The sequence below is a fragment of the Cherax quadricarinatus genome, chromosome 14 (assembly GCF_038502225.1).
Source record: "Cherax quadricarinatus isolate ZL_2023a chromosome 14, ASM3850222v1, whole genome shotgun sequence".
Lineage (NCBI taxonomy): Eukaryota > Metazoa > Arthropoda > Malacostraca > Decapoda > Parastacidae > Cherax > Cherax quadricarinatus.
Genome location: NC_091305.1, coordinates 50,526,344 through 50,540,876, shown reverse-complemented (window position 1 = coordinate 50,540,876; position 14,533 = coordinate 50,526,344). Strand labels below are relative to the sequence as shown.

The 14,533-nt window shown below is 46.5% G+C and overlaps 1 protein-coding gene across 12 annotated transcripts in view; it reads left to right on the top strand.

Annotated features, from left to right (window-relative positions):
• The window catches only part of LOC128698394 (adenylate cyclase type 1), a 1,819,232-nt gene that overhangs the window by 795,681 nt on the left and 1,009,018 nt on the right, over positions 1–14,533 (top strand). For 11 of the 12 annotated variants that reach the window (XM_070085014.1, XM_070085006.1, XM_070085009.1 and 8 more), the window contains exon 5: positions 9,957–10,068. In XM_070085014.1, coding sequence (XP_069941115.1) covers positions 9,957–10,068 — 112 coding nt within the window. Of the gene's footprint in view, positions 1–7,304; positions 7,453–9,956; positions 10,069–14,533 lie in introns of those variants that run through there. The other variant, XM_070085019.1, reaches the window with a different exon arrangement.

Genomic DNA, 14,533 nt, shown 5'->3' with positions numbered 1-14,533 from the left:
TTGGTTTACATGAAATAATTAGAGAATGTGTCTGATTAGAAATAAGTCAGTGTTTGACTTTATTGTGTTCTAGGTTATTATCTATGTACAGTGGACCCTCGGTTTTCAAGCATTCTGGAAATTGAGTAATTCGGATTTAGAGTACTTTTTTCAGCGAAATTTCATCCCGGATTTCGGGCATCCGCTCAGAAATCAAGTGTTTGAGAGACGTGTCTACTCCGTCGGCGATGCCACTTCATCACATGTATCACACTCAGTCTGCATCTGTCTCTCATTGAGTAAGGAATACTCTGAGCATTCATCCATTCATTTTGATGCTTGTTTATTGATTGTGACTGTGAAATAAGCCACAATGGGGCCAAAGAAAGTTTAGAGTGCCAGCCCTTCGGTGAAGAAAATGAGAAACACGAGGGGGGGATTCCCCTTCCGAACAATAAATCCTCTCTCTCTCCTCCTTCATCTTCCATATGCCAACAAGAGTCTTCAATACAGGTATATAATGTTTATACTATTTATTTATAATTGTTATGTGTATCTAAAACTATAGTTAATCTTTAAAAAATTAATTTTTTTGTGAATATTTTTGGGTCTGGAACTGATAATTGGATTTACATCATTTCTTATGGGAAATATTAATTCGGTTTTTGAGCATTTTGGATTTAGAGCAACCTTCTGGAATGGATTAAGCTTAAAAACCTAGAGTCCACTGTAATTTATTTTTATGTGCATATAACATCTGTGTGCCCTCAAGACCATTGTGAAATATTTGTATGTTATTTACCCAAAGCTTAAGTATAATTTACTTTCTTAATTACTTAAAAGCTGGTCATTCTTACTTAGGACAGCATTTGGGTTTGGGTTGTTTTAACTTGTTCTAAATTGTAATACTGTACTTTTTATAAACTATATCAAAACTGCAATTATTCTATACTGAACTTCTATACTAGACTTATTAAGCCATTTAGCATTACCTAATAGAATACAGTGGAACCTTAACTTAGGAGTTTAATCCGCTCCAGGAGCTAGCTCGTAACTCAGTTTACTTGTATATCAAATTAATTTTCCTCATTTAAATTAATTGAAAACCCATTAATTCGTTCCTGCACTTGGGAGAGACGAGAAAAAATACTTGAATATGACGCTATTATCAACTGTACAGCTTATTTATCTATCACAATTCATCTAATATGACATAATAAACAATATAATTAACACAGAAACATGATATATACTCTAGAATGAATAAAATAGGCCATAATATGGTGGCAGAGGCAGTGGCAGAAGCATCCGCCATTTCTGTCCCAATTTGACCATAGTATCTTCCCATGTTCTTACTGTAAGAGAAAACAGAGTATTTTTGAGGCTAACTGCAGTAGATCACTAGGACCCATGGTTAGAAAAAAGAAATTTGGCCAAATGACTGTAAAAAATGCAAACAAGCACAAGAGAACTGCCCCCACAGGGATGTAAACATGTTTACTGCTTACCAGCTGTGCCATCAGCTGTACTCACCTATTTGTGGTTGCAGGGGTCGAGTCTTAGCTCCTGGCCCCGCCTCTTCACCGGTTGCTACTGGGTCCTCTCTCTCCCCGCTCCATGAGCTTTATCATACCTCGTCTTAAAACTATGTATGGTTCCTACCTCCACTACATCACTTTCTAGGCTATTCCACTGCCTGACAACTCTATGACTGAAGAAATACTTCCTAATATCTCTCTGACTCATCTGTGTCTTCAGCTTCCAATTGTGACCTCTTGTTTCTGTGTCCCCTCCCTGGAACGTCCTGTCTTTGTCCACCTTGTCTATTCCGCACAGTATTTTATATGTCATTATCATGTCTCCCCTGACCCTCCTGTCCTCTAGTGTCATCAGGCCGATTCCCCTTAACCTTTCTTCATAAGACATTCCCCTTAGCTCTGGAACTAACCTTGTCACAAACCTTTGCACTTTCTCTAGTTTCTTGACGTGCTTTATCAAGTGCGGGTTCCAAACAGGTGCTGCGTACTCCAGTATGGGCCTGACGTACATGGTGTACAGTGTCTTGAACGATTCCTTATTAAGGTATTGGAACGCTGTTCTCAGGTTTGCCAGGCACCCATATGCTGCAGCAGTTACCTGGTTGATGTGTGCTTCCGGAGACATGCTCGGTGTTATACTCACTCCAAGATCTTTCTCCTTGAGCGAGGTTTGCAGTCTTTGGCCACCTAGCCTATACTCTGTCTGTGGTCTTCTTTGCCCTTCCCCTATCTTCATGACTTTGCATTTAGAGGGATTAAATTCGAGAAGCCAGTTTCTGGACCAGGTGTCCAGTCTGTCCAGGTCTCTTTGAAGTCCTGCCCGGTCCTCGTCTGATTTAATTCTCCTCATGAACTTCACATCGTCTGCGAACAGGGACACTTCTGAGTCTAACCCTTCCATCATGTCATTCACATATACCAAAAATAGCACTGGTCCTAGGACCAACCCCTGTGGCAACCCGCTCGTCACAGGTGCCCATTGTGATACATCATTACACACCATGACTCGCTGTTGCCTCTCTGTCAGGTATTCTCTGATCCATTGCAGTGTCCTTCCTGTTATATGAGCCTGATCCTATAGCTTCTGCACTAATCTCTTGTGAGGAACTGTGTCAAAGGCCTTCTTGCAGTCCAAGAAGATGCAATCAACCCACCCCTCTCTCTCGTGTCTTACTTCTGTTACTTTATAAAACTCCAGAAGGTTTGTGACACAGGACCTGTGCCAACTAGCAGAAGAAATCTCAATTATTATTATGTACGCATTATGCATTATTATTATTATTAATTTAGGAAACTGAAGCTCTGTCATTATTATAATAATAATTATTATTGTTAATTTAGGGAACTGAAGCTCTGTCATTATTATAATAATACAGTAGACAACCATTGAAGAATTGCAGCACAATTTTATGTAGCACGTCGTATAATTAATTTAACATTGTTCAGTTTATGGGAAGGAAAAAAAAAATCTCTTTTGCTCAAGTGGCCACCTTGTTGTGGAGCAGCCGGGGAGCCCCCCTACCATCCCCTACCACTCCTCGACACCACCCCTACCATCCCCTACCACTCCTCGACACCACCCCTACCATCCCCTACCACTCCTCGACACCACCCCTACCATCCCCTACCACTCCTCGACACCACCCCTACCATCCCCTACCACTCCTCGACACCACCCCTACCATCCCCTACCACTCCCCGACACCACCCCTACCATCCCCTACCACTCCTCGACACAACCCCTACCATCCCCTACCACTCCCCGACACCACCCCTACCATCCCCTACCACTCCCCGACACCACCCCTACCATCCCCTACCACTCCCCAACACCACCCCTACCATCCCCTACCACTCCCCGACACCACCCCTACCATCCCCTACCACTCCTCGACACCACCCCTACCATCCCCTACCACTCCTCGACACCACCCCTACCACTCCCCGACACCACCCCTACCATCCCCTACCACTCCCCGACACCACCCCTACCATCCCCTACCACTCCCCGACACCACCCCTACCATCCCCTACCACTCCCCGACACCACCCCTACCATCCCCTACCACTCCCCGACACCACCCCTACCATCCCCTACCACTCCCCGACACCACCCCTACCATCCCCTACCACTCCGCGACACCACCCCTACCACTCCTCGACACCACCCCTACCATCCCCTACCACTCCCTGACACCACCCCTACCATCCCCTACCCCTCCCCCACACCACCCCGACCAACCCCAACCACACCCCGACACCACCCCTACCATCCCCTACCACTCCCCGACACCACCCCTACCATCCCCTACCACTCCCCGACACCACCCCTACCATCCCCTACCACTCCCCGACACCACCCCTACCATCCCCAACCACTCCTCGACACCACCCCTACCATCCCCTACCACTCCCCGACACCACCCCACCATCCCCTACCACTCCCCGACACCACCCCTACCATCCCCTACCACTCCGCGACACCACCCCTACCATCCCCTACCACTCCTCGACACCACCCCTACCATCCCCTACCACTCCCCGACACCACCACTACCATCCCCTACCACTCCTCGACACCACCCCTACCATCCCCTACCACTCCCCGACACCACCCCTACCATCCCCTACCACTCCCCGACACCACCCCTACCATCCCCTACCACTCCGCGACACCACCCCTACCATCCCCTACCACTCCTCGACACCACCCCTACCATCCCTACCACTACCCGACACCACCCCTACCATCCCCTACCACTCCCAGACACCACCCCTACCATCCCCTACCACTCCCCGACACCACCCCTACCATCCCCTACCACTCCTCGACACCACCCCTACCATCCCCTACCACTCCTCGACACCACCCCTACCATCCCCTACCACTCCCCGACACCACCCCTACCATCCCCTACCCCACCCCGACACCACCCCAACCATCCCCTACCACTCCTCGACACCACCCCTACCATCCCCTACCACTCCCCAACAACACCCCTACCATCCCCTACCACTCCTCGACACCACCCCTACCATCCCCTACCACTCCCCGACACCACCCCTACCATCCCCTACCACTCCCCGACACCACCCCTACCATCCCCTACCACTCCCCGACACCACCCCTACCATCCCCTACCACTCCTCGACACCACCCCTACCACTCCTCGACACCACCCCTACCATCCCCTACCATCCCCTACCACTCCTCGACACCACCCCTACCATCCCCTACCACTCCCCGACACCACCCCTACCATCCCCTACCACTCCCTGACACCACCCCTACCACTCCCTGACACCACCCCTACCACTCCCTGACACCACCCCTACCACTCCCTGACACCAACCCTACCATCCCCTACCACTCCTCGACACCACCCCTACCATCCCCTACCACTCCTCGACACCACCCCTACCATCCCCTACCACTCCCCGACACCACCCCTACCATCCCCTACCACTCCCTGACACCACCCCTACCACTCCCTGACACCACCCCTACCACTCCCTGACACCACCCCTACCACTCCCTGACACCACCCCTACCACTCCCTGACACCACCCCTACCATCCCCTACCACTCCTCGACACCACCCCTACCATCCCCTACCACTCCTCGACACCACCCCTACCATCCCCTACCACTCCTCGACACCACCCCTACCATCCCCTACCACTCCCCGACACCACCCCTACCATCCCCTACCACTCCCTGACACCACCCCTACCGCTCCCTGACACCACCCCTACCACTCCCTGACACCACCCCTACCACTCCCTGACACCACCCCTACCAGTCCCTGACACCACCCCTACCATCCCCTACCACTCCCCTACACCACCCCTATCATCCCCTACCACTCCCGACACCACCAGTACCATCCCCTACCACTCCCGACACCACCCCTACCACTCCCTGACACCACCCCTACCACTCCCCGACACCACCCCTACCATCCCCTACCACTCCCCGACACCACCCCTACCATCCCCTACCACTCCCCGACACCACCCCCTACCATCCCCTACCACTCCCCAACACCACCCCCACCATCCCCTACTACTCCCTGACACCACCCCCACCATCAACCGCCATCCCCTACCACGCCCTGACACCACCCCTCACCATCCCCTACCACTCCCCGACATCACCCCTGCCATCCCCTACCACTCCCCGACATCACCCCTACCATCCCCTACCACTCCCCGACACCACCCCTACTATCCCCTACCACTCCCCGACACCACCCCTACCATCCCCTACCACTCCCCGACACCACCCCTACCACTCCCTGACACCACCCCTACCATTCCCTGACACCACCCCTACCACTCCCTGACACCACCCCTACCATCCCCTACCACTCCTCGACACCACCCCTACCATCCCCTACCACTCCTCGACACCACCCCTACCATCCCCTACCACTCCTCGACACCACCCCTACCATCCCCTGCCACTCCCCGACACCACCCCTACCATCCCCTACCACTCCCTGACACCACCCCTACCACTCCCTGACACCACCCCTACCACTCCCTGACACCACTCCTACCACTCCCCGACACCACCCCTACCATCCCCTACCACTCCTCGACACCACCCCTACCACTCCCCAACACCACCCCTACCACTCCTCGACACCACCCCTACCACTCCCTGACACCACCCCTTCCATCCCCTACCACTCCCCGACACCACCCCTACCATCCCCGACATCACCCCTACCATCCCCTACCACTCCCCGACACCACCCCTACCATCCCCTACCACTCCTCGACACCACCCCTACCACTCCCTGACACCACCCCTACCATCCCCTACCACTCCCCGACATCACCCCTACCACTCCTCGACACCACCCCTACCACTCCCTGACACCACCCCTACCACTCCCCGACACCACCCCTACCATCCCCTACCACTCCTCGACACCACCCCTACCAATCCGACACCACCCCTACCACTCCCCGACACCACCCCTACCATCCCCTTCCACTCCTCGACACCACCCCTACCACTCCCCGACACCACCCCTACCACTCCTCGACACCACCCCTACCATCCCCTACCACTCCCCGACACCACCCCTACCATCCCCTACCACTCCCTGACACCACCCCTACCAATCCCTGACACCACCCCTACCGCACCCTGACACAACCCCTACCACTCCCTGACCCCACCCCTACCACTCCCTGACACCACCCCTACCAGTCCCTGACACCACCCCTACCATCCCCTACCACTCCCCTACACCACCCCTATCATCCCCTACCACTCCCGACACCACCCCTACCATCCCCTACCACTCCCGACACCACCCCTACCACTCCCTGACACCACCCCTACCACTCCCTGACACCACCCCTACCAGTCCCTGACACCACCCCTACCATCCCCTACCACTCCCAACACCACCCCTACCACTCCCGACACCACCCCTACCACTCCCTGACACCACCCCTACCACTCCCTGACACCACCCCTACCACTCCCTGACACCACCCCTACCAGTCCCTGACACCACCCCTACCACTCCGACACCACCCCTACCATCCCCTACCACTCCCGACACCACCCCTACCACTCCCTGACACCACCCCTTCCAGTCCCTGACACCACCCCGACCATCCCCTACCACTCCCCGTCACCACCCCTACCACTCCCCGACACCACCCCTACCATCCCCTACCACTCCTCGACACCACCCCTACCACTCCCCGACACCACCCCAACGATCCCCTACCACTCCCGACACCACCCCACCATCCCAGCATTCCTAACTCATACATGTTCAGTCGTTCTCTGCTACAAGGCAGCTGTGTTTGTCAATTGTTATGATATTTTAATTACTATATCTTGTATCTGCCAAGCAATCATGACACCCAGTAGCCATACCAGTGTTGCTGAAAGTGGCACGAAGAGGTATAAGCACTAAGTCTTAGAATTAACAAAGATATTAAAACAAGTGATAACCTGTAGCCGTAATTGAAGTGTTGCTTTGTACACAGAAAAACAGGCTAACGTGAGTTTGTGTGACTGACTGACTGAACTGACTGACTGACTTACTGAATGAGTTGACTGACTTACTGAGTGACTTGACTGACTTACTGAATGACTTTACTTACTGAATGACTTTACTTACTGAATGACTTGACTGACTTACTGAATGACTCGACTGACTTACTGAGTGACTTGACTGACTCATTGAGTGACTTGACTGGCTTACTGAGTGACCTGACTGACTTAGTGAGTGACTTGAGTTACTGAATGACTTGACTGACTTACTGAGTGACTTGAGTTACTGAATGACTTAACTGACTTACTGAATGACGTGACTGACTTATTGAGTGACTTACCTGGAGGTTACCTAGAGGTTATTCCGGGGATCAACGCCCCCGCGGCCCGGTCCATGACCAGGCCTCCCGATGGATCAGGGCCTGATCAACCAGGCTGTTACTGCTGGCCGCACGCAGTCCAACGTACGAGCCACAGCCCGGCTGATCCGGCACTGACTTTAGGTATCTGTCCAGCTCTCTCTGGAAGGCAGCCGGGGGTTTATTGGCAATTCCCCTAATGCTTGATGGGAGGCTGTTGAACAGTCTTGGGCCCCGGACACTTATGGTGTTTTCCCTTAGTGTATCAATGGCGCCCCTACTTTTTATTGGGGGCATTTTGCATCGCCTGCCCAGTGTTTTACTTTCGTAGGGAGTGATTTCTGTGTGCAGATTTGGGACCATTCCTTCCAAGATTTTCCAAGTGTAGATTATGATATATCTCTCCCTCCTGCGTTCCAACGAGTACAAGTCAAGTGCTTCCAAGTGTTCCCAGTAGTTAAGGTGCTTGACAGAACTTATACGTGCAGTAAAGGATCTCTGTACACTCTCTAGATCTGCGATTTCACCTGCTTTGAATGGAGATGTTAATGTACAGCAGTATTCCAGCCTAGAGAGAACAAGTGATTTGAAAAGGATCATCATGGGCTTGGCATCTCTCGTTTTGAAAGTTCTCATTATCCATCCTATCATTTTCTTTGCACGTGCGATCGTGGCACTGTTGTGATCCTTGAAAGTGAGATCCTCAGACATTACTACTCCCAGGTCCCTTACATTAGTTTTCTGCTCTATTGTATGGCCGGAGTCAGTAGTATACTCTGTTCTAGTTATTATCTCCTCCAGTTTTCCATAACGGAGTAGTTGGAATTTGTCCTCATTGAACATCATATTATTTACCGTTGCCCATTGGAAAACTTTGTTTATGTCTTCTTGGAGATTAACTTGACTGTAATAATATTATATTATTATTATTGCTGAGAAGAAAAAAATTATTTCCATGGAATTAAAGCATGAAATCATAAACAAGTGAGGTGTCCAGGTTTTGGGTTGAGGGGGAAGAGGGAGGGGGGAGCTGGCTAGTAACTCAAATGTTGGCTCGTAACTATGAGCAAAAAATCGACCCAGGGATGGCTCCTATTTCAGAAAACTCGTAAATTGGGACACTCGTAAGTCAAGGTTCCACTGTACTCAGTTCTCTTGTACTCATTGTAACTTATCTAATGACCATATGAACTGTTATTGCCTTATTAATCTTAAGTTAATTTTAAGTTTGCCAGAAATGCTCTGCATACAAGGGGGCTTTTGGCATGTACACCCAACTATTATATTCCTTTGTACAACCATATATGTCAAAATAAAATTATTATTATTATTATTTTGTCCTGTGTAGGTCCCAGTTTGCTTTCATTGGGGAAGAAACTGGGAAAATTGAAGTACTACTATTTATGCAGTAATTTCTGTGTCAGACCCAATTAGCTTCAAGCCTTCTATGATGATAACTTGATAATGTAACTTTTTAAGCAACCTCAAGCTTAATATACTGGTGTATTTTAGGATATTGATTTCTCTGAGTTTAGAGAATGCCTCTTCATTTTAGCTTCAAAGTTGGTGTTTCTTAGTAGAAGGTATGAGTCAGCTTTGGGCTGTGTATGTTCTAATTCACCATTTTATTGAAGAAATTGGGATATTAGTTTCCATGTGATGACTAATTACTTTCTCTTCTTATTCACTTCTACTCTCCACCACTAATATTTAGCTGTATTACAGACTTATGCCACACTGCACTGTTCCAGTTGCATCCAATGAGGGACTGTGGTTATGCATTATTATTATTATTATTATTATTATTATTATTATTATTATTATTATTATTATTATTATTATTAAAGTGATAAATCTGCTTGGGGCATACAGTGAGGTTTGATTCAAAGAATAGGAAACTAGATTTAATTCTTTGGATGAGGAATCCCTCAACAGCATGGATGCATCCATCCTCCAGGAGTGATACTTTGTTGTTTGTCCTTAACGTTCCATGTTTGTATGTTTGTAGTATAGTGTTCTGTGTGTGTTTCACTCAGTTTGTGTTTTTTGCAGTATGGTGTTCGCTGATATAGTGGGCTTCACGGTGCTGGCCTCGCAGTGCACAGCGCAGGAACTCATCCGTCTCCTCAACGAACTTTTCGGCCGTTTCGACCAGTTGGCTGATGTAAGTAATTGTGATCATGTCTACTTTCATGAGTGTGTAACACTGTGACCATGGGACTGTAGGCATGATCAATTAGGAAGTGGTACTGTAATCTACAACTCTGATGAATTAGAATGTAATAAATTTACATGCACCAGGGACGAGAATGGTGAATATACAGTGGACCCCCGGTTAACGATATTTTTTCATTCCAGAAGTATGTTCAGGTGCCAGTACTGACCGAATTAGTTCCCATAAGGAATATTGTGAAGAAGATTAGTCCATTTCGGACCCCCAAACATACACGTACAAATGCACTTACATAAATACACTTACATAATTGGTCGCATTGGGAGGTGATCGTTAAGCGGGGGTCCACTGTATATTTGCAAAATTTTCAACCAAAAACCTAAAAACCCCAATCACAGTTGGAGTAGTCTATAGGTTACCTCACAAAAATGAACATTCAGTGACAACCTTAAAAATTTAATAATTGACACAATGAATAAACACCACCTAATACTTGCTGGTGACTTCAACATAAACCTCATCCAAACAGCTGACCTTCAAGTAGCCAACTTCATGAACACTATGAACAGCTGCTTACTATTATCATCTATAACTAAGCCAACAAGACAAGTGCCTCATTACTTGATCATATCTGGATCAATACTATATTGCCTCTCAAAGCAGGAATAATGACAGATGACACCACTTGCCTCATAACCAACATATATAAATTTCAACAACATGTATGTAAAATCTCACTTTGTCTCCATGATGATTCATCAATATAAGACTTTATTTGAGCATTAAGCGAAAGTGACTGACACAGAGAGTTAGCTGACAGCCACAATATTGATGAGTGTTAAAATATTTCTTAGAAACCCCTAAAAACCTCTAAGTCATTGTCCAATTAAAACTAAACAGATCACAGCAAAGTGAATAAACAGCCTATTGTTTACAAATAGCATCCTCAAATCCATTGATAGAAAACATCAATATGAAAAATAGTTCAGACTAGGTTTAATAACAAAAGAGCAGACCAAACAATGCTCATCAATACTTGATAATCTAATAAGGAAGTCCAAACAACTTTATTATGCAAGCAGATTTAACAAAATAAAAGGGGATATGAGAAAGACCTGGAAAATCCTCTCTGAAATCCTGGGTTCTTAAAAATTTTCCAGAAACAGAGATATAAACTGAACTAGATCAGAAGAACCTAACATCCAGCCTGCAGACACTGCCTACTATAGGATCAAAACTAGCAAGCAAAATCCCAATTATCCAAATTCTCTATATCTAGTTTCAACTAATTCTACTGAAGTCTTGCTCATCATAAAGTCACTGAAAAACAAGACAGGAAACCTAAATAATTTTAAACCATTAATGTGTAAAAAAGCATCTCATGTGCCATCACCTAATGTTGCAAACTCTGTTCAACAAATCAATGAAATCATCTTTCCTATCCATACTGAAGTTAGTAAGGGTTACTCTGATCTTCAAAGGAGGCAATCCAATTGAAGTGAATAACTATAGAATCAAACACAAAGTGGGAGTTGTCACAGTTGCTTTTTGCTGATGACACTGTGCTTTTGGGAGATTCTGAAGAGAGGTTGCAGAAGCTGGTGGATGAATTTGGTAGGGTATGTAAAATAAGAAAATTGAAAGTGAATATAGGAAAGAGTAAGGTTATGAGGATAAAAAGATTAGGTGACAAAAGATTGGATATCAGATTAGAGGGAGAGAGTATGGAGGAAGTGAATGTATTCAGATATTTGGGAGTGGACGTGTCAGCAGTTGGGTCCATGAAAGATGAGGTGAATCATAGAATTGATGAGGGGAAAAGGATGAGCAGTGCACTTAGGAGTCTGTGGAGACAAAGAACTTTGTCCTTGAAAGCAAAGAGGGGAATGTATGAGAGTATAGTTTTACCAATGCTCTTATATGGGTGTGAAGCATGGGTGATGAATGTTGCAGCGAAGAGAAGGCTGGAGGCAGTGGAGATGTCATCTCTGATGGCAATGTGTGGTGTGAATATAATGCAGAGAATTCATAGTTTGGAAGTTAGGAGGAGGTGCGGGATTGCCAAAACTGTTGTCCAGAGGGCTGAGGAAGGGTTGTTGAGGTGGTTCGGACATGTAGAGAGAATGGAACAAAACAGAATGACTTCGAGAGTGTATAAATCTGTAGTGGAGGGAAGGCAGGGTAGGGGTCAGCCTAGGAAAGGTTGGAGGGAGGGGGTAAAGGAGGTTTTGTGTGCAAGGGGCTTGGACTTCCAGCAAGCATGCATGAGCATATTTGATAGGAGTGAATGGAGACAAATGGCTTTTAATACTTGACGTACTGTTGGAGTGTGAGCACAGTAACATTTATGAAGGGATTCAGGGAAACTGGCAGGCAGGACTTGAGTCCTGGAGATGGGAAGTACAGTGTCTGCACCCTGAAGGAGGGGTGTTAATGTTGCAGTTTTATAAACTGTAGTGTAAAGCACCCCTCTGGCAAGACAGTGATGGAGTGAATGATGATGAAAGTTTTTCTTTTTTCAAGCCACCCTCCCTTGGTGGGAATCAGCCGATGTGTTAATAAAATAAAATGACTATAGCCCTATATCAAACTTGCATTTACTATCTAAACTCTGAAAAAATAATACATAAGTGAATTCACTCCTTCCTAATATCTTGTAATGTACTTAACCCCAGCCAGTTTGGATTTAGGTTGAAAAAAAAGTATGAATGATGCAGTTGTACAAAAGCTTGAATTGCTTTATGCAGCACTTGAATAAAATGAATATTCTCTGGGACTCTTCATAGACCTGCAGAAACCATTTGATACAGTGGTCCACAAAATCCTGCACCTTATATTAGATTATGGGCTCAGCGGACATACCCTTGCATACCTAAAATCTTATCTTAGCAATAAATACTAGTGTGTGTCTACAAACAGTGTAACCTCGTCAACTCAGCCTGTAGACATAGGAGTGCCCATGGCAGTGTCTTTGACCCTCTGATCTTTCTCATTTATTTCAATGATCTCCCCAATGCATCTCATTTCCTTAAACCCATTCTGTTTGCAGATTACACTATGTCTTTTCCTACTTAAATCCGACTACGCTTCAGTCGATGACTGCCAGCAAGTTTGTTGGCAGTTGATGACTGCCAACAGACTTGCTCTCAGTAAAGACAAAATGTACTACATGCTGTTTGGAAATAGAGCTTCAACTATCCAAGTTAACATATTGATCAGTGATTACCCATTACAAGACACACTGAGGCAAAGTTTTAGGTCTACACCTTGACTGCAACCTGAATTTTTATACCCACATCCAATACATAGCCAAGGTCTCCAAAACAGTAAGCATCCTCACCAAGATACAGTACTATGTACCCCAAATGACACTACTTACACTATACCACTCTTTAATCAACCCTTATCTCATCTATGATATTTGTGCTTGGGGATCTATGAAAAATCACCTTAAACTATTACATGTAATTAGGCAACAAAAAGCTACTATGTGGGCTGTCACCCATTCCTGTGCCAGACAACACACTCTCCTGCACTTAAAGAGTTTGAACTTACTTAATATACAAAATATGCACTCATATTACTGTGCCTAACATAAACCCTGCTGTGAAACTTCTTGATAACTACACCAACACACAAGCACTATACAAGACACAACTCTCTTCGACATCCCCTGTGTCTGCCTAATCCTGTTCAAGAAGCATTACATGTAAAAAACTCTAAGATCTGAAATTCATTGTCCAAACTAGTGAAAGGTCCCCTGTCTGCCACTCAGTTTAGAGCTGTTAAAAATCACCTCATCTCCCTAATGTAACTAAACCAACACTATGTTCTGCCAAACAAAGCCAGCTCATCAAACTCTGTCCGTGTTTTTTCCATTCTTCCTCAAACTCCCCTAGACATTTAATTGCTCATCTTGTTCCATTATGATTCTACAGAAACCTAATAACCTTCCTATTTCTTTACCATCTCTGATGGTGATCATTCTATAACCTGAAAACTGAGCCAGTTTGAAACTGCTGAGAAAATCTCAGTCAACTTAAGACTGATATTAATATATTAATGCATACTTAAAATTGTACCATTGTTCACTTAGCTACCTCACTTTTGTGCTTTAAAAAAAAGTACTCAGTAACTTATGCCTAGTTCTTAAGTAGTGTGTATGCATTAGGATCAGTCTGCCCAAGTTGCACCACATGTTAGTGGTTTTGTTTTGTGCTTAACAGTATTTTATTATATGTAAACTACATTTTGTATACTGCAAAAGAAATAAAATTTGTTTTATGTTTCATCAACGTAACTAACACTGTGACCATGTCTGCTTTGATCAGTGTGTAACACTGTGACCATGTCTGCTTTGATCAGTGTGTAATACTGTGACCATGTCTGCTTTGATCAGTGTGTAACACTGTGACCATGTCTGCTTTGATCAGTGTGTAATACTGTGACCATGTCT